General features: G+C 48.5%; 1 protein-coding gene across 4 annotated transcripts in view; it reads right to left on the bottom strand.

Annotated features, from left to right (window-relative positions):
- The window catches only part of XPO6 (exportin 6), a 56731-nt gene that overhangs the window by 19930 nt on the left and 16424 nt on the right, over nucleotides 1–20377 (bottom strand). For 2 of the 4 annotated variants that reach the window (XM_039731704.1, XM_039731705.1), the window contains exons 3-11: nucleotides 19358–19470; nucleotides 16359–16556; nucleotides 13799–13958; nucleotides 13344–13421; nucleotides 7069–7522; nucleotides 6958–6987; nucleotides 3818–3944; nucleotides 2667–2776; nucleotides 314–422 (exon numbers count right to left, since the gene is read on the bottom strand). In XM_039731704.1, the coding sequence (XP_039587638.1) occupies nucleotides 314–422; nucleotides 2667–2776; nucleotides 3818–3944; nucleotides 6958–6987; nucleotides 7069–7522; nucleotides 13344–13421; nucleotides 13799–13958; nucleotides 16359–16556; nucleotides 19358–19470 (1379 nt within the window). The remainder of the gene's footprint in view (nucleotides 1–313; nucleotides 423–2666; nucleotides 2777–3817; nucleotides 3945–6957; nucleotides 6988–7068; nucleotides 7523–13343; nucleotides 13422–13798; nucleotides 13959–16358; nucleotides 16557–19357; nucleotides 19471–20377) is intronic. The other 2 variants (XM_039731706.1, XM_039731707.1) reach the window with 1 other exon arrangement.

Genomic DNA, 20377 nt, shown 5'->3' with positions numbered 1-20377 from the left:
TCCCAAGTGACCAGCAAATTAATTCCAAACTAATTAAACACTTTAAATTCCAAAGGTGTTTAGACATGGACATCTAATACCTTTGACAATCAGAACACAAGGATCTAATTTTTTCCCCCAATAACAACCAAGTTAAACACAAAGGTTACATCTCCAGCATGACATTTTGTAAAAAGCATCTGAAGCTGTTTTACAGCTCAAACCCCACAGAGAAGGGAGGGGAGAAGCAGCTGTTTAGCCCATACTCCAGAAAAGCCCCTGGAGGTGGCAGCACTGCAGGGGTTCACAGGGTGCCCTGTCCTGTCCAGCTTACATCATCATCCAGGGTCTCGTCATCCAGCTCCTCCAGCTGTGCCTGGTTATACCTGAACTGGATCCGGTTCAGCACCTCTGTCAGCAACAGAACCAAGGCATCTTCGTACCTGCAGCCACCAGGGAGACACACAGAGCTGGGTAAAACCCTGCCAGCAAGGGCAATCTAAAACAGAGCAGTCACACCAAGCAGCTCCTGGGATTCAAGGTATCAGCTCATTTCAGGTCACAAGGCAGCTGTAAGGAAACAGCCTTGGCAAAACCCAGTATCCCTCTGCCTCTGGAAGGGAAAGGGAGGATTGTCAGCAATAGAAACAGCCCCAGAGTTCAAAACAGGAAAAGCAGGAGCAGCTTGCCAGGAACAACAGCAGGTGTCCACAAAGAGGAGGCACCAAGAGCTCCTTGCAGCCTGGGCTGTCCTCAGCAGCCTCTGCTGCTCTGCTCTGGGCACTGAACGAGGAACAGAGGAACCAGGGTGGCTGTGGCTGCCTCAGGTGGCACCTTGAGCCTGTCTGTGCTGCTGTCTCTTCCCCCACAATGAAATTCTGGCCCTTCTCCCCTGAAACAAAGCCAGTCCCTCTTCTGTTTGCCCTGTAACATGTCACTGAAATGTCCCTGCACCTCTGGGAGCCAGGGAGCTGGGACAGAGCACACCAGAGAGCCAACAGAAATAATGCCAAGCTGCAAACCCAGCAGAGCACGCTCCTGGTGCCACAGCACCAAAGTCCAGGGATTTCAAGCAGGGTTAGTTTGATTTTGCCTTGAAAAACCTCCTTCTCAAAACAGCTGGGGTCTCATTAAAAAATCCTGGTTTTTTTCTAGGGAAAATCAGGTTAGAAAAACAGGCCTTAAAAAAGAGTAACAGACGCAGAGCATGACGCAAGCCAAGTGTCAGATGTGACAGTCAGCTGTGCCACCAGCCAGGCAGCTGCAAGCTCTGGGCAAGGTGGTGTAACCTTGCATTTGGCAACTTCTCCAGTGGTGGAAGTGGCACTGTGCACAAAATGCAAAGTTTCTGAAGCACAGAACAGGAAATGTCCTCTGTGCCCCTGCGGTGTCACCACTCCCAGACTGCCCAGCTCAGGGTTCCCACAGCTCAGGGTGTGCAGAGATGTGGGGATGTCAGAGCTGCCACTGGGGACAAACAGCACAGCCCCAACCACTCACAAGCTTTATTTAGGATTTTGTAGTCTGGCAGACCCAGAGACAGCTTTTTGTTACAGTTTTCTTCATCATAAGCTGAGTGACACCAGGACAACATGCACAACATGCACGCTAGGCAGGTACAGGAGCAAATCATGAAGTTCCAACCCAAAATCTACTTATTGAGAAATTCAAACCCCACAGTTCCCATGCTGAAAGGAGGAGCTGTGTGCTCTACATAGTTCCACTTTTCCTTGTGGTTATGATGCCAGGCTGGCTTTACAAAACCAACTGCTGCTATTCAGGGTGCTCAAGGGAAAGAACCTTCCTTCTGCACTCAGCAGAACTAAACATGGCACAAACCATGGTGCTTTTAAACCTCAAAAACCCAAACAACTCACCAGGATATTCACCAGATTTTTAAAGTGGCAGCAAAGAGACTCTTCTTAAACAAAACCCACCCATTTCAGGGTCAGCATCTGCCAAGGAAGAGCTGCCAACCACTGTTGTAACTAATACACACAGTAGGCAAGCAAGTGCAACTTTTGAGTTCCAGTCTCATCTGTACTTCTCAGAAACACATCCTCAATTTAAAGAGGAAATTTTAAATCCTAATTACATAAAATTTGTTTCCTATTTCATTAATTAGTTGTATGAGCTGTGTGAATGCTAAGTAAACAACTTGTGTGGTAGTTTCCTCCTCTAATTTGTGCTAAAATGTGCTCCAGTTTTATTTTAGACTACAAAGCTTCCTTCCTCTGCCTGCAAGGTTCACACACAACATATGTAAGTGCCAGTCTGTCTACCCAAACCTGCTCAGTCTGAATTCTTGTGAATGAGTGTGAAACACTGAGCTTTATGCTTTTTATACTTCATGATTTTAGAAAAACAGAGAACTCAACCACACAGGAGGCTTCTGTAAGCAGTAGCTTATTTCTGACAGCTCTTCCATGGTGACCACAAAATCTCTTTGCTGCTGTAGCAAAAAATCCTTCCCTGTGAGGGTGAGCAGGCCCTGGCACAGGGTGCCCAGAGCAGCTGTGGCTGCCCCTGGATCCCTGGCAGTGCCCAAGGCCAGGCTGGGCAGGGCTTGGAGCAGCCTGGGACAGTGGGAGGTGTCCCTGCCATGGCAGGGATGAGTTTTAAGGTCCCTCAGCCCAACCCATGCCATGATTCCAGGCTGTCCCACCCTGGCAGCCCCCAGCCCTCACCTGTTGAGCACTGCTTCCTTGTCTGCCAGGCGACTCTTGATTTTGCTGGTCAGATAGTCCAAGAAGAGTGTCCAGATGTCCAAGCAAGAAAAGTAACCTTCATGTGTAGGCTGAAAGACACCAAAATTGCCAGTGAGTACCACAAGCTATGGCAAGATGGATTTCATAGAGTGAAAACAGGAGTTAACATCCACTTCAATCCATGGGAAGAGCTTCTTGCCTTACTGAAACACTTCTAGGATGTCACTGGAGAGATTCAGAGCTGGCAAAAGGTGAAAAAGAGCTTTTGTACAAGGGCAGGAATCCAGGAATTACAAGGCTGTCTCAGTGTCAACCCATCTCATGGCTTGCTACACCAGTTTCCAGCATTCCAGAGTCTAAAGGGGCTCCAGGAGAGCTGCAGAGGGACTGGGGACAAGGCATGGAGGGACAGGACACAGGGAATGGCTCCCACTGCCAGAGGGCAGGGCTGGATGGGATATTGGGCAGGAATTGTTCCCTGTGAGGGTGGGCAGGCCCTGGCACAGGGTGCCCAGAGCAGCTGTGGCTGCCCCTGGATCCCTGGCAGTGCCCAAGGCCAGGCTGGGCAGGGCTTGGAGCAGCCTGGGACAGTGGGAGGTGTCCCTGCCATGGCTGAGTGGCACTGGATGGGCTTTAAGTTCCCTTCCAACCCAAACCATCCTGTGATTCTGTGATATTATAAAGCTGTTTCCTTGCCATTGTTCCTGTGTAATTGGGCCTGAGTTGCACTGACAGCTTCTACAGTAAGGTAAAACCAACCTAAAGCCACAGGGCTTGGGGGTTTTCATACAAAAACTAAAAACTACAAGAAAGCCACAGATTGAGGACAAAGAATAAAATCCCCAAACACAAACCAAGCAAGTCTGAGAGATCTCTCCACACACTGTCCATTCCAAATACTGGAAAAATTAAAGCAGAAGCCAAGTTAAACATCTGACAAAGTTGTTATTGCAGAGTGACCACCTGTGACCTCTAAATCCAAGAGCAAACGAAGCCATCTCCAAGTCCCCAGCACCACTGGGAAGTGCCAGTAAGACCAGTTAAATGCTCTTTTTTCGGGTTGACTGGAGCAAACAAGCTAGCCCTGGACAACAGAACAGGTTGGGAAAAATGAAGATGTGGGGCTGTACCTGATGAAAAGTGTATTTGAACAACAGGGCCAGGAATTCAACCACGGGGAACTGGGAGTAGGATTCGATCCTTCGCAGGTGGACGCTCACAAAGAGCCTGAGGAAATCTGTGAACTTCTCAATGTAGCTACAAGGGAAAGGAGAAAACACTGAGAAAAAACAGCAAAGGTGCCCCAAGGGAAAGCAATTGCATTGAAGTGGTGGTAAAAGCCACTCAAAATCTTCTCATTCAAAGCAAAGTTACAATTAACCATCAGTAGAACAATGAAATATAAAGCCCTGCAACAATTACCTACAGGATGGGCAACCCTTCACTCCATTAACACCTGAAACAGCAGAAAAGACAATCTAGTCAAAAGCAACTTTAATATTCAGATGAATATTGAGTTCAACCAGGCCTGCAAATGAAAACACAACCCCCTCCACCCTGCAGAAACAATTTGATAGCAGAGGTCATTGTAGTGATGGAGATAGGATTAGTGAAATGAACTGTAGCCCTGAGGAATTCAGCTGCAAGCAGGAGGTTAATGCAGGAATCAGCAACAGAGGGGTTACATTTACAGGAGGGAGTGGGACAGCCAGGGAGCTGAGAGCTGGAAAGGAAAATTCCTCCTGCAGTGGAGATCAGCCATCCAAGAGTTTCTGAGCTGAGCCCAGGCTTGGGCCTGAACTGGGAAATGAAAGAGAAATCTTCCTGTAAAGCATGGGGCTCCTCAGGGAATGTACAAAGTGTAGTTCCCAATAGGAATCTGCCACCAAATCTTCAGGGACTGCAGCAAGGGCACGACCTCGGTGCAGCAGGGAGAGTTCTTGGGGGGAAAATGGCAAAGCTCACAGTGGGGTGAGCTTTTATTGGGGAGCAAACACACCCTGCACAGCACGAGCTTCATCTCCAGATCCACCAGTGCAGCAAGGGTTAAACACTCCACCAGCCACAGGAGGGATGGCAGCACCACACACAGGCAGTGCCAGCCTTCCCTCATGCCCAGAGCTCTGAAATGCATGAAACTACTTAAGTTTGGATTTTAAACAAAAAGTTGGGCTCAGCACAGTTTCAGACAGGCATGAGCAGCCTGGTTTTACTCTACTGCCTGCTCTGCACTGCTGCAAACTCTGGGCATTTGGGGTTTTTTTGGGAATCCCCAGTCTTTCTAACAAGAACTCCCTCATGACCAGCAGCACTGCCAACTGACAGAGCTGCAGCACTGGGGGCTGTTTGAGCCTTCAAATCCACACACTGCTTTGAACGTGCAAAAAAGATGAAGTTCTTCTTTATTTGGCACTGCCTACATCACAGGAGATCACTGAGCACACGTGAGCACAGATCAAACACTTCAAAATCAAAGCCAGGGGGAAAAAAAATTTAAAAAAAGAAGTCCAGACTCCAACATCTTCATCCTTTTAACTTTTATTTTCTAAACAGGCTCTGACCTGAAAGCAGTGAAATTCTGCCTTGGCCACCAGCCCCCTTCTCCACCACTGAGCCACTGCCTGGATCCTTACCAGCACTTCCCATCTTCTGGGATCTTCAAAGCCAAACACAAATGAAGCAAAAGGTAATCTCAACTTACTCTTTCCTGGACTTTTCAAAGTGTTCAGACTGACTTTTAAGAGAACAAAAATAACCAGCAGCACAAGAGGAAGGCAAGGAAGGAGTCCAGGGCATGCAGGTTCTGAGCACACCCCTCTACTGAAGGGGGTTTCTTCAGTGCCCCTTTCCTTCAGGATTTTGATAGTGCAAGCCAGGATGACACCTCCATGCACTAAGTCCTTCAGTTCTGGACACAAAAAGTACAGCTGTGCCCTTAAGTGACAACAGGAAAATCCTCATGGCCTTTTCCACAGAGAAGACAAGGAGAAAAAGAAAGCTCCACTCCCCCAGAAGCCAGCTGGACTTTTCCAGTCTCCAGAACATCTTGGTCCCATCCCCATTTCAGACCTCAGCAATGAATAAAGGACTCTCCCAACTCCAGACACCAGCAGTCCCTGTGGATAAGAGGTCTAAGGAGTGTCATGGAATGGCAGCACCATCTCTGCCCAGGCCAGCACAGCTCCACACCCTCCAATGAAGGCTGGCCCCAAAGGCTGCTGGATAGTGTCCATGAAAGAAAAAACAGTTAAAAAGGGGATTGTGGGTTTCCAGAAGAGCTTTTCTGGAATCCAGAGGGGAACTCCTGGCTCTCTGTGCCCTGCAGGCAAAGGTGTCCCATCCTCACATGCCTCATTTCCAGGCAGAGAGTGACACAAGTCAGAGCTAGCAAAAAAAGAGCAGCAGAATTCCCTGGGAGTCTGGATTTACCACCCCAAAGTTATGCCTTTATTTAAGGATACTGAAAAGGAGAACTGTGCAGCAGAAACGTTCAAGTCCTCCCTACAAATGGACGCAGCTTTTTTCCTAAATGTTTTTTTCTCCTGAGTGGAAATCTATTCCCACCCTTGTGTACCCATAGTAAGATACTCAGCACTTTCACAGAGTTACAACCTCTCTGCCACTGCCAGCAGCCCTGTGACAAGAGGCAGCACCAAGTCACCACCCTGCCAACACCCAGGCTTAGCCACTCAACACAACAGCAGGAGGAGTCTCACTCATCCCTACAAGTAGGAATATCTGACATAAGAAAGTGGAGCTGTCCCAGGGAACAAAAGGTGGCAGTAACACCCTGGAAAAAGAACACACAGCTTCCCAAGGTGCTGCTGCTTCCCTGCTGCCTCCAGCCAAGCTTGTGGAGAGCCTTGGAAGTGGAGCCACTCACCACTGAACAGAGCTCCCCAAGCTGTGCTTGGTGCTGTTTAAAAATAAATTTAAAAAGCAAAAATAAAGAAGAATCAGAAATGGCCATGGCTCAGTGAAGGGTAGGAAGCTTCTGCTGTCTTCTCCCGGGTCATGACTCACAGGATGCGTCCCCACTCTGTGTGCTTTGGACAGAATGGAAGATACCAGAGGGGACAGAGAGGACACTGCAGTGCCTTTACCTCCTAAGCCTCTTCTGTGCTCTGTGACAACAGCTTCAGCTCTGGTGCCACCTCAGACCTGCAGTCAAACAGCAAGGAACGGGGACAGGGGAGGGAAGGGACAGCGAGGGACACAAACCTGGGCCAGCAGCTCCCTCAGCACCCAGCCCTTACCTGGGCACACCTACCTCTCTGCCCGGCTGCCCTGGCTCAGTGCTCTGAAAGAAAGGCCATCAGACACACCATGCAGGACCCCAAACCAAACCCCACATCCCCCAGAGGCCCCGAGCCGCTCCTACCTCTCATCCAGCTCCTCGAGGCGGCTCTTCACCGTGTGCGCGTTGTTCTCCCTGGTGATCTTCTGCAGGAGGTAGAAGGTCTGCTGGAACATGCGCAGCAGGTACTCCTCGAACTCCATGGGCACGCAGTTCTTGGACATGAGCTCGTTGATGCAGGCCATGGCCAGCACGCCCAGGCGGCCGCGCTCCGGGCCCAGCGGCGCGCCGGGGCTGCTGCCGTTCACCGCGGACATTTTGCGGGCGCGCGTGTCGCAGCCGAAGCGCGCGAAGTGGAAGATGGTGGTGAGCAGGGACGGGGTGATGCTCGTGGACAAAGGGATCCAGCTGAAGAGGTGTGCCAGGCACTCCAGGGCCAGGGAGCAGATGTACTCGCTGTCTGTGTCCAGGATGGGGATGGGCTGGTTCAGCAGCTTGGCCGCGCTGGGGCTCTGCAGGAGGCTGCTCAGGAGGTCACCTGGGGAGAGGGGGGGATAGGAAAAGTAGGCAACCCCTGATGCAGGAAATGATTGATATCTAAGGCTTTGGAATGCTGAATGCTCACTTTATTAAAACTATATTACATTATACATTTACTTCTAACTACTGAAAAACTGGTGGCTGTCTGCTGACAGTCCCCACACACACAGGTGGATCTAGCTGGTCCATGAATCAAAACACCAGCACCAGAATCCAATCAAGCAATCCCTTCAGGTAAATAATCTTCCAACACATTCCACATGTTTAAAAACGCAGGAGCAGCAAATAAGAATTTGATATATTTGAGATAAGAATTGTTTTGATCATTCTTTTCTCTGTTTCTCTCACAGCTTCTCTCTGTTCAGAGAGCATGTGAATACCACAGAGGGGTGTCAGGCACTGCATGGAATCCCAGCTGCCCAGCCCAGGGCAGGGCCAGGGGCTGGACTCTGAGCATCCTTGTGGTTCCCTTCCAACTCAGCACATCCTGTGATTCAGTGGATAATTTGGCTGAGAGGAACTGGTGATTTCTGTACTTAGGAATTAGCCTCACACAGCCCTTCTGGCCTCACCAGGCAGGGCTCTCGTGGTATTTCAGGAAATACAATGCCATGGGGTGTATTTTAGGAATTTATTATAAAATTCTATCCCCCAACAAGACTGAGCATTCTTGATGTAAGCTTGGCACATCCATGTTACACTGAATATCACAAAGGCTGGCCTGTGACACTTGTGGTGATGTCCCCAAAAAGCTCACTCAGGCCAGCACCTCTTCCCAGGGATCAAATGCCATGGCAGGCATCCCCAAGCCCACCAAGCACATGACAAAAGCTTCCCAGCACCTCTTCCCAGGGATCAAATGCCATGGCAGGCACAGATCACATCCCCATGCCCCCCAACAACATGACAAAGGCTTCCTAAGAAAGGTGGATGCTGAAAAATTGGACACAGCCTCAGGATTTGTCTTCCATGACTTTCTCCAGCCTCCAACTGACACCACAGAAAGTGAATATTTGCAGTGTCTTGTGACATAGTTCCACAGCTTCACCACGAAGCTGCTTCGTTTGGGGTATGCCAGCTGCTGGTTTCACTTTCTACCCAAACAGGAAACAGAAACAATCCCTGCTTTCACTTTCTTTGTGTCAGTAGGATTCTAACACAGTTCCTCTCAGTTTCTTTGACAGAAAGAAGATTTTACTTCTGTTGTTACTTAGAGGGAAGCCACTCAAACCCCTCCATCACCTTTAGTGCCCTTCTACAAAGCCTTCACTGCTCCTCTGCACCTACTGATACTGAAAGAGCAGAACTGCAGCCAACACTCAGAGTGCAGATGAGCCTCAGTTCTGATACCTCAGGTTTTAGCTTTTTTTTCCTCTTTTTTTTTATTTTTTTTTTTTTTATTTTGTGCTGCTTTGGTCTGTGAGTCAGGGTTTCATAGAAGGGGACAGTAAGGTGTGGGTCAGGGCTTCATATTAAGGGATGGTGAGCTCTCTTCACAGAGCAGGAAGACAAAACAATTCCTTCTCTAGCTGGGGACCAAGGACAATGATCCAAATCTCAGACCCAAGAGCACAAACAACGTGGGCTGAAGAGAGAAAAACAAGAAGGATGGGAGTGCATGGGCTGGGGCTGTAATTGGACAATTAACTGCCATGTGCAAATGGACCAAAACTTACAAAAATGTGAGATCTTGTGACCAAGCCCTCTTTTGCTTCCACCTTGGAGCCATCCAGGCACAGCCACAGGGTGGCCTTTGAAGGGTCTTCTAGTAAATATCCTCTTTATTCCCCTTAACTCTGTTTAACCTCTGTTCCAGCTGCTTAAGGCATCACTTCCACAGAGCAGCACGGCAGGGAATTATTCCTGACTGCTGCTGTGAGTTCTCTGCAGAAGGATGTGGAGAAGCTCTGAAGCCACAGGCACTCACCTTCCATGTGCCACCTCTAACCAAGGCACCAACACCCCAGAGACTCCCTTATCCCTGGTGGCCTTTGCTTCCTCAAAAGCTTTTGGAACCCAAACCAGGCTGCCTTTCCCACAGGTGCTGCCCACAATCTCCAGGCTTCCACCTGCTCAAAGCCATTCACCTTCCCCAAGTTGCTCAACACACTTCTCTTCCTTGAGTACTTCATCTTTAATAACCTTTCCATCTATAAAAATCTGGCACTTGCTGGGCTACAGAATCTGAAGTTCTTAGAGAATCTGAGTGATTTTTTATGGAAGTGAAACATCCTGACACCAGCAGTGCCAAAATAACAGCTATGATTTACTGAGCTACTTCCAACGTACACAAGAGCCTGAGTGATGAACACATCCCTCCTTAGTCCTCATTTTTCACCAAGATTGATGTCTTACATCACTAAATTCATAATTCCCTGCCAAGCCTTATCATTGCTTCTTTCTCCTGTGCTCCAGAGACTGAAGGCATCACATGGCTCTGGCTGAGCAAGACAACCCTGCCCCTCAGTCTCAGAACTGAACCCCCTGTGGGGACATCCACACCTGGGCACATCTGTACAGCTCAGATTGTGCTTTTACAGACCCCCTGAAGCTCAGCCAGGCCAAGTGCACCAGGGCTGGGGCAATCCCCAACACAAATCCAGGCTGGGCAGGGAACAGACTGAGAGCAGCCCTGGGGGAGGATTTGGGCTGTTGGAGGATGAGAACTGCACATGTCCTGGCTGTGAGCACCCAAAAACCCCCTGGGCTGGGCCGTGGGAGGTGTCCCTGCCATGGCAGGGGTGAGCTTTAAGGTTCCTTCCAACCCCAACTATTGCTACTCTTTTAAACATTCAGTTCAGTCAACTCCACAAAAATCAATGAGAATTAAAGATTCTCATCTTTTAATCCATCCAAGCAGAAACTCTCAATTACACTCCTGTAACTCACAGCAGCTGGTTCAAGTGCTTTGCACACAGTTCAGTCACTGAAGCTCTGAGGTTCAGGGATTTTCAGTGTCTTTGCAAGCAGGTGACACATTCACAGCATCAGCTGCATTCATGCCAAAGCACAAAACTCCCAGGGACTGGCTCTGCAGCAGGAGAGCAGCCACAAATACTCCTGCTACTCATTTGTTTGCCATAATATTCCTGAGGAAGGGATTCATCAGGAAATGTGCTATAAATCATGCAAAGACAACATTTGGAGGCTGAGAGTCTTGCTGAGTAAATCCTACACCATGGCAATAACTCAAATGTTGTCCAGCTTGGGACATTATCAGAGTTGCTTTGCTTTGCTTAAGTGATATGAGAAATGAGTTTAATGTTGTCTTCAAGTGCTATTTAAAACCCATGCAAGACTTGCAAGTAACCATTTCACTCCAGTTCCCTGTGCAAATGAAAAATATGAAGCAGAGGTTTTCCAATTCCTAAAGAGAGCTGGGCTCTGATGGAAGATATAAAACATTTATGGGAACTCAGGAGCTGGTTTTGCCTCTTGGAACACCTTTAATCTCACCTGAATGGAAAGGCTAAAGGGTGGTGGCCTCACTTAAGCAATGAAAACATTCAAGAGTCACCAGTACAAAGGACCTGAGTCTCAGGGAACACAAAATGAGCAAGCAGTGGATCAGAGGGAAGCACCTGGTGCTCCTTTTGTAAGTGGTGGAATCATCACCTCTGAAAGTGTCCAAAAGCCATGTGGATGTGGCACTTGGGGACATGGTTTAGTGGTGGCTCTGGCAGTGCTGGTTAATGGCTGGACTCTGTCTTAGTCTTTTCCAGTTTTAGTGATTCTGTGACTTCAAGAAGTGGAAGCACAACCAATTTTAACATGGACACAGCAAAGACACAGCACAGAAAAATAAAACTGAGAGAGTTTCACACAAACAAGTTTGCACAGGCAAAATGAAACTTCTAAAGGCCCTGCTTGTGTGGTCCTGGTTTTTAGCAATTATCCTGACAAAACACTGTGTGAAAAGTTTTGTTTGTTTTCCCTGAGAGGGGAGAAAGGAAAAGCCCAGCACAGAAGTGCAGCTGACTTCCAGTTTGGGAAACACGATCCCAAGTCACAAGGGCAGCACACAGGTGGATGAAAGCTGCCTCAGCAAAGCCCCAGGGGACTGAGGGACATCTCCAAAAGGCTTCCATGACAGCCAGCCCAGAATTTGTTCCACCAGTGCCCTTCCCCAGCACCATTCTTAACAATTGACACCAGAATCTTTGATCTTTTCTGTAAATATTTCCTGTTCAAACTTTTCCCAGCTACAGCAAAATCCACTCTCCCCCTGACAGCCCAAATGAATATTTCTTCCCATTAAAGTTTGTGGTTTGTATATAAATATAGAAATATCTTAAGCTCCTCTACAGGAAAGGAGCACCCAAAATGCTGCTCAAACTTTCATGTGAAAGGTTTAGCATTAAGCAAAACACTGCCAACAGCTGATCAGAGGCAGCAGTCTGGAGCTGCCTGCAGCAACCTGGCCACAAGGAAGTGATCTGCAGCTCCCAGGAAACCGCTCAAGGTCCCAGGGACAAGGAAATGTGTGCCAAGGACAAGGACACAAAAATGTGTTCTCCATTTTGGAGGTAAGAAGTAGAGATGTCAAAGGGTTAACATCAGATAAGCACTCACACAAAACTCCAACAGGAATAGAGAGAAAACAAAGTTTCACAATCACAGAACAGTTTGGGTTGGAAGGGACCTTAAAATCCATCCAGTGCCACCCCCTGCCATGGCAGGGGCACCTTCCAGTATCCCAGGCTGCTCCAAGTCCCATCCAGCCTGGCCTTGGGCACTGCCAGGGGTGGAGCAGCCACAGCTGCTCTGGGCACCCTGTGCCATTTCAGAGACTTGGCTACCTTCATTTTCCTTTTTCACAGGCAGGATTCAGTTTTGCTCCACTGGCATTGATGTGCCAACAGCTGGAATTCAGGGGACAATGCCAACGCCATGCAAGGCCACAGGCTTGGGGAAGAGGGGCTGCAAAGTTGCTCAGTGGAAAAGTGTGCCCAGGTGGGCAAGAGGGCAATGGCACCTGGCCTGGACCAGCACTGGGGTGGCAACAGGACCAGGGCAGGGACTGTCCCCTGTGCTGGCACTGCTGGAGCATTCCCAGTCCTGTGTCCAGTTCTGGGCTACTCCCAACACTGAGGGGCATGTCCAGGGAAGGGAACAGAGCTGGGAAGGGGCTGGAGCCCCAAGAGGAGCTCAGGGAGCTGGGAAAGGGGCTCAGCCTGGAGAAAAGGAGGCTCAGGGGGGACCTTGTGGCTCTGCACAGCTCCTGACAGGAGGGGACAGTTGGGGGTGTCGGGTTCTGCTCCAGGGAACAGGGACAGGGGGAGAGGGAACGACCTCAAGCTGTGCCAGGAGAGGGCCAGATTGGATATTGGGAAAATGTCTCCATGGAAAGGGTGGTCAGGCACTGGCACAGCTGCCCAGGGCAGTGGTGGAGTCACCATCCCTGAGAGGATTTAAAAGCCGTGAATATGGTTCTTGGGGACATGGCTAAGTGGTGGCCTTGGCAGTGCTGGAATAACAGCTGGACTTGATGACTTTAGAGGGCTTTTCCAACTTTAACAATTCCATGATTTTAACTCACTGTCATTAGAGCATTTTGCAGTGAAACTTCAGGGAGGTTTCTGCCATCTGAGGACAAGAAGCAGCTCTGTGGACACATTTTAATGACATTTGCAGTGAGGCGTCCCCACAGTGCAATTTGTTTCTTTGTGTAGGGTTTTTCTTTCCAATCAGTAATTTGTTGGCTTGTGAAAAGCTCTGGGAAAGGGTTATTAGGAGAGGTTAGACAGAAAAGGAAGGAATCTGTGCCTGCCACTGTAGGTTAAAGTACATAGAAATCCCATCTTGTAGCTTTTCCTTACCACTTTCTCCTGAAGTCGGGGACGGTGGTGGAGTAGCAGCAGTAGCACTGTGCTTATCCCAGATGCTCTCCAAAATACCTGGCCAAAGAGAGACCTTTCAGAAGTGCCTTCTCAAAGACACACTGATCCAACAAACACAGCACAGACTGCAGGAGAACTTGGGCAGAACACAGCTCGAGTGCTTTGGGAGGGACAGAAACACTCCATAGCAGCTTTGGGCTCACCAAGAGCAGACAATCCCCATCCCTCTCCATGGAGGGAGCTCAGCAGCTGCTCTGCTGCACCAGTTGGCTCACATTAAGTTGACCCCAGTGCTGCAGGGCAGAGCTGCGTGCTCACAGTGCAGCAGCAGCCACTGCATCACCCCCACCGTGCCCCAGGGAGCCCCAGGAGTGGCAGCCCAGCTGTGGGTGCCGAGGGGACACCCAGGTGAGTGGCACAAGGCTGGCTCGTACCTGTGAGCAGCCCCAGCACCGTCTGCACCTGCTCCAGGAGCAGCTTGCGCAGCTCCTCCTTGCGGGCCACGCTCAGGTCCTCGCGGGGACACGCCAGCTCCTCCGACGTGGTTTTCAGCATGATCAGCCCCAGGGGAGTGGTCACAGGAGACTGGATCAGCTGAGGAGCACAGAGAGCAGCGTGATGACAACACTCACTGACAGACAGGGATTAGCAACACTACTCCGAGTTTACAACAGCTTCCCCACTGCGGGCACCCACAGACGCGCATCTCTCATGTTGCAACAGCTCGAGCCCCGTGGGAATCCTTGGGCCTTCAGGAGAGCTTTCATAATGTCACTGCACACATTCTGTGTCCCAGCACGGCCACAGAACAGCCTGTCCTCTCTGCTTGCTGCATTCCCTGCACAGCAGCTCCCACCCCACAGCCCAGCCGTGTCCCCAAAAATCCCCCCTCCCACAGGGCCCAAAGGCTGCAGCCAGGAGCAGAGGCCACCTGAGGGATCTGACCTCCCCCTGCACCTGCACTGCATCTCAACCTGGAAATTGCATTTCCCCCAAAAGGAGTAACTTCTGCCCCGTGCTGGAACAGGACTGCACAAAGAGCTGACTTGTGCCTCATCAGCCACAGGGTTATTAAAGACTTCTTCAGGTGGGACAAAGCTCTGTTTCCAGGTGAAGGACAGCACTGCTCTTCACAGACACATCCACAGTGATTCATGCATTGCTCCCTCTGGGAGAAAAAAGTCCAAAGCCAATCCCAGTTGCTACAAGTAATCCTTGAAGCCATAATTCTGCAATACAGGCTGACTTTGCTCCTGATCCCCTGACTCTCCAAAGGAGGGCCAGGCTGAGTTAACACTGCTAAAAACACAGAGTTTGGTGACATATTTGGGGAGAAAACAGCCCATCTAAGGGCTCTTCATCTTGGCTTTTGAAAAGGAAGTCCCAGACTCAGGAGTAGATGGCAAAGAACTCAGTGAAACACACAACTTGCTGGTAAATTGTGAAGGGACTGAAAATCATCTCTCAGGATATTTTCTGACAAACCCAGGGAATTTTAGCAATACCAGGTACTGGTACCTCAGTCGAACTAACCAAATTTTAAACCTCTAAGGAAGCAGTACTTGATGTAGAATTACTGGCTCTTCACAATGACAATACAATATCCCAATTTACCTTTCTTCTTCACCCCTCCAGTGGTTCAGCAAAATGTTTAGAGACTACTTAAGAGTACTGGGATACAATTTAATGCTGAAGAACAAAGAACATGCTGCAAATGATCTCAGAAAAAGTCCTGAGAGAGCTCATCTGCAATTCTAACAGCAAATCATTCTGCTCCTGTGCTACTCTGCCTTCTGTCAAGGCCCTGGAATTCGGCATTACTGGTTTTCTTCCACTTTCTCTGAACATTTTAGGAATGTGTCTGCCACATAAATTAATTTATGGAAACATTTCCCTCCACTGCTGAGCTCACAAGGAGAGGCTTAAGGGAAAATAGATTCCTCAAGTGAGCTCTGCAATGCCTTAAGATAACCCCAGAGTGCCAGAAAGGCCAGGAGAGCCCAGGCTGCCTTTCAGTTCACATCCAGGTGAAATGAGAGGCAAAACTCCACATGGACACACTTATCTCCAAGTATTTCTTGTCAAATTGACAACTGAGGCCAGAACTGCAGCATGTCCCACTCCAGAACAGTCAGAAAAGTGATTATACCAGCCAGTGATGAGCTCTGCAGCCAAGACAGGAATTTTTAATAATTTTGCCATTAATACTAGATCCATTTGCCTCAACAAATAAACTCCTGCCACTCAAGGACTTGGATTTCAGTAACTGCCTTGTGGCTTGGCTGTGGGCTTTGCTGCATTCAAATCATGTAATTATGTCAGCAGAAAAAGCCTGTGCAGCACTTCAGTTTACACTCAGCCTCTTTAAGCCAATTAGGAACAATTTTAAGGGAACTGGAGACAAAATAATCCAACAAAAAGAGGTTTGCACCAGCTTGGTGATGCTCCAGCAGCAGCCTGGCTCAGGATTCCCTGTAAGGATGCTGATTGCACCCAACATTCCAGCTAATGACATGGATTCAGTCAGGATTCCCAGTTCACAGCTGAGCCTTCCTGCAGGAGCCCTCCTGAACACGCCAACAACATCCCATTAGTGACCTTATTGATGAGCTACCAGAGATTTTGGGGTGTCTTTGGCTGTTGGGTGAAAAATCTGCACCAGCCCCATTGAGAAACTGACCTTTCAAATCAGTGACACATCCATAATTCTACTGACTTCAGTTTTGTTTAAAGAACAGCCCATACTCCTTGTACTTTCAAGAACTAGCCCATAATATTTAAAATTCAAAGTGAATTCTTGTGGCACAGTATTGTTCCTTCCTCAAAACACTTTTAACACTGGAGAGAAACATAACATGGAAAAAAAGCTGAGAGTTACAACACAATTAAAAAGGAATTTACTATTTAATTTTCACCAAAAGCAATCCCTACTCAAGGAAACAAAAAGATGCTTCTAAGGGAAAAGCTGGCTCCATGCAAGGGCAGAGCTCTCACCTGCAGGATGTTGGTGAAGAAGTCGTGGTAGAACATGGGCCAGTCCTGGCGGCCGATGTCCACGATGACTTTGCAGAGCTTGTTCCTGATGAAGTAAGGCAGAGTTTTGTGGTGAGCCAGCAGCAGCTTGGGCAGGCAGCTCCTGATCTCCATCTTGTCCTGGGATGGGACCCCCAGCCACATCTTATTGATCAGGTTCTGCAAAAGCAATGGACATCCCAAATGAGCTCATCTTGGATATGAGAGACACACTGAGAGAATCTGGAATGTCAGAATGGTTTGGGTCAGGAGGGACCTTAAAAATCATCCTGTTCCAACCCTCTGCCATGTTCTGGGACAGCTCCCACCATCCCAGGCTGCTCCAAGCCCTGCCCAGCCTGGCCTTGGGCACTGCCAGGGATCCAGGGGCAGCCACAGCTGCTCTGGGCACCCTGTGCCAGGGCCTGCCCACCCTCCCAGGGAACAATTCCTGCCCAATATCCCATCCAGCCCTGCCCTCTGGCAGTGGGAGCCATTCCCTGTGTCCTGTCCCTCTATGCCTTGTCCCCAGTCCCTCTGCAGCTCTCCTGGAGCCCCTTTAGGCCCTGGAAGGAGCTCTGAGGTGTCCCTGGAGCCTTCTCTTCTCCAGGCTGAACAACAAAGCAGGGACAGAGCATCTGGCAGAGAGAGCTGCTGCACCTCATGGCCCAGGACTGGCAGTGCCACAATGGAGCTGAAGTTACTGGTTTAACTGGTTTTGGGTTAAGCAGAGCTATAGTGGCAGGCACAGAACCATTTCATCCACCTTTTAACCCTGGGCACCAAGGGTTTCCCCTCTAAAAGGGGAAGTATAGCCTTGGATGAAGCAGGAAAAGAAAAACAGGGAAGGAGGTTTGGTTTTCCAGGCCTCTGATCCACCCAGGCCTCCTGAAGCTGAGCTGGGAGGTCACTGGAGCAGGCACTGCCTGGCAGTGACAAAGCACCACTGCACAGAAAGCTTTCAGTCCACTTAAAGGCAGACAAAATCCAAAGGAAAGCAGAGTTACAAATTGCTTCTCTGCCCTGATCCCACTTAGGACTCTGGAGCATTAGGAGCTGAATCTCTTGGGATAACCCAGAGGGGAGGCTGAAGGTCTGTGCCCAGCTGCAGCACTCAGCCTGCAGAAAGAGAATGCTGAAGATCACAGTCACAGCCTGGAAGAAACCTCAAATATCCCAAACTGGAAGATGATGTATGGTCAAAGGAGATGCACTGCACACAGACACCAGCTCCCAGTGCAGAGCTACACAGGGATATTTATACAGAAATTCCTCTAAGAAGTTGTTTTTGGTGTTTCCTAGCAGAGAAAATCCACAACTACTGCTTGAAAACAATGGCTCAACCAGCTGAGGGTTCCTTGATGCAAGTCCAGAATTCCAACAAAACTGGAAGATATTTTAGCTTTAACATCCATCCTTTCATGCCCACTGTGTTCTGTCCTACTCCTCCACCTGCCAGCAGCAGCTTTCTCCCTATGAATGCTTTTGGGAAGATATTTTCATTTTCAAAAAGCAGGAGGTGAAAACCATTCATCTGGAAGTGGGTCAGGGGGAGTTTTATTCCAAATCCACTGCTACCTTCCTAAGCAGTTTGGGAAGTCCACGTCCTTGGGCAGTTTTGGGGATGATCCTTGTGTTCACACCCCCCTGATCCAGTAGCCAAGGATAGCTGGGGAAGCTGCAGACTGGGACAGACCTTGGCTCTGGGCACCACTGAATGTCCAGCACTGCACCAGTTAATTCTGGGAATTCAAGCTCCTCCATGGAGAGATCCTGATCTCCCAGCTGGGCTGGGGACTCCTGTCCCTCCCTCTGCACTTGCACAGTGATTTCTTTATTCTGGGCACAATCAGGTTTTTCAATGCTACTTTTTCCCCCTCCAGGGAAGCAGAGGCTCAGTAACCAAACTCCATAAAATATCCTGAGCTGGTAGGATGATCCCAAGGATCACTGAATCCATTTCCTGGCCCTACACTTGTTTTGCATGTCAGGAAAATCAGTGGACACCGTCCCCTGAGCAGGAATAAGTCCCACAGCACCTGCCATGATCACCCCTTTTAGAGGGGAAGGTAAAGCAGATTCAGTTTGCACATGGGGTCCAGACTCCCTCTGCAATCCTTAATAAGTAAAATGAATATTTAAGAGAAGAAATCAACAATGATGTAGATAATCTGTAAAAACAACACAACTTTAAGAGCAGAGTTTTTACCTAAACATGTATTTTATCTGAAAAGTGGCCCTTTTAGAGCTAAGGCTATAAACCCCTGTGATTTAGGGGCACAGCTCAGAGTGCCCACCCAGCAAAGGACATGACACAGGCCACAAATGTCCCAGGCTGAGGAGTGACACTGACCAAACCCCAGGACATCCTCAGGGACAGACACAGCACTGGTCACTGAGACATCAGTGACACAGCAGTGCTGTCCACAGAATACCTTTGCTTATTCCACAGGACACAGAGATCAATATCAAGCTTTTTAACCCAAATTTTACACTTTACACTAGGTGAAGAGTGGGATATGACTAAGAGAGACCTCACCTCTCCAGCCAGCACAAGTTTGCAGGATGCAGTTCAAGAGCAGCAACCACAACAACAAAATGTCAGAGAAATAAAAGCAGGTTTGCCTTCCCTCAGCACTCAAAGCCTGCAGGAGCCAGGAGCAGGTAATCACCCCCATATTTCTGATCATAAAAACAGCATAAAAGCAATAACACCCTTAAAAGCATCGTGCAGAAACTCAAGCAGGCTCTGAAACTGGAGGTAATTTGTGCTTAGAGATGCCAGGAAATGAATTCTTCAATTTGTGTACAAAGATTCATATTCTCCCACTCTGAGCCTGCTATTAAGGCAGAGAGCAATAAAAGCATCCTTCATCACTGTACTTACCAGGGATGCCATTTCAGACAAACATCTCCCCCCAAAAAATCAATTGCCAGATAAAACTGCACCAGGCAGAGCAGTGGAGGAGCTGAGGCCTCACCTCAAACACTGTCAGGCTGTACATCATCACATAATCATTCCTTGTGCTGGACAGGAAGTACAGGCAGAATCTCCAGGCTCCTATCTGCTGGGCAAAGTTATTTAAAAGCTCCTCTGCAAAAAAAAAAAAAAAAAAAAAAAAAACATAAAAGTACATAAATTACTTGAAAAAGTACTTCAGTTTTAATTTGACTTTGACGTAAAATATTCCATTAAAGTTCTTTAGCTGTAAACAAAGCCATAACAATGTATAGTGATAGCACAGCAACTGAGCAGGGAAGAGACCCTGTGTTCAGGGAATGACTCAACCTGGAGGAGGGTAAAAAATATAATAAAATCACATTCTACAGTGTTTAAAGCACTGTAACCACAGGCTTTAATGAAAACAAAACTGATGTGTCATTTTCGAATCAGTTTTGACATAAATAACTGCAGCAGATAAGAGGTGAATATTAAAACAAATCACACAGCAATTGTGTTATAAGCACTGTTATTTTATCTGTAAAAGCGAAATGCTGGGATTTCAGGTCATTGTGAGAGAGTAGGAGCATTTCAGACCACAGTGTTCTAAACCACCTTCTTTTAATGCAACACCAAGAGCTGCTGACTTGCTGAAGTTCAGGGGGTCAGAAACCTCCCTGAACGCTCAGGGAAAGATGTGGTCATCTCTCATGAGGTGACAATGTGACAAAGAAAAGCCACAAGGGCTGCTTTACAGGCTAAGCAAGTTTAAGGCTTCATTAATTGTTTTCTATCCTGCAATTTAAGCAGGAAAATGAGGGATGCCTTTTGCACAGCAGGAGATCACTGTCAGAAAAACCACAACAAAAACCTTGTGCTGTTTATTTTACAGCATTTCTGGGGCAAGGCTTTCATGCTGATCACACTTTTGGCATGAGATGGTAGAAACAGAACAACCCCAGAATGGCTGAGGTTGGAAGGACCCTAAAGTTTATCCCATACCACCCTTGGGTCAGAAAGGACCTTAAAAATCACCCTGATCCAACCCCCTGCCATGGCA

Source organism: Passer montanus, unplaced genomic scaffold (assembly GCF_014805655.1).
Source record: "Passer montanus isolate IOZ18808 unplaced genomic scaffold, ASM1480565v1 scaffold8, whole genome shotgun sequence".
In the NCBI taxonomy this organism is placed as follows: Eukaryota; Metazoa; Chordata; class Aves; order Passeriformes; family Passeridae; genus Passer; species Passer montanus.
This window is presented reverse-complemented; position numbering and strand designations above follow the sequence as displayed.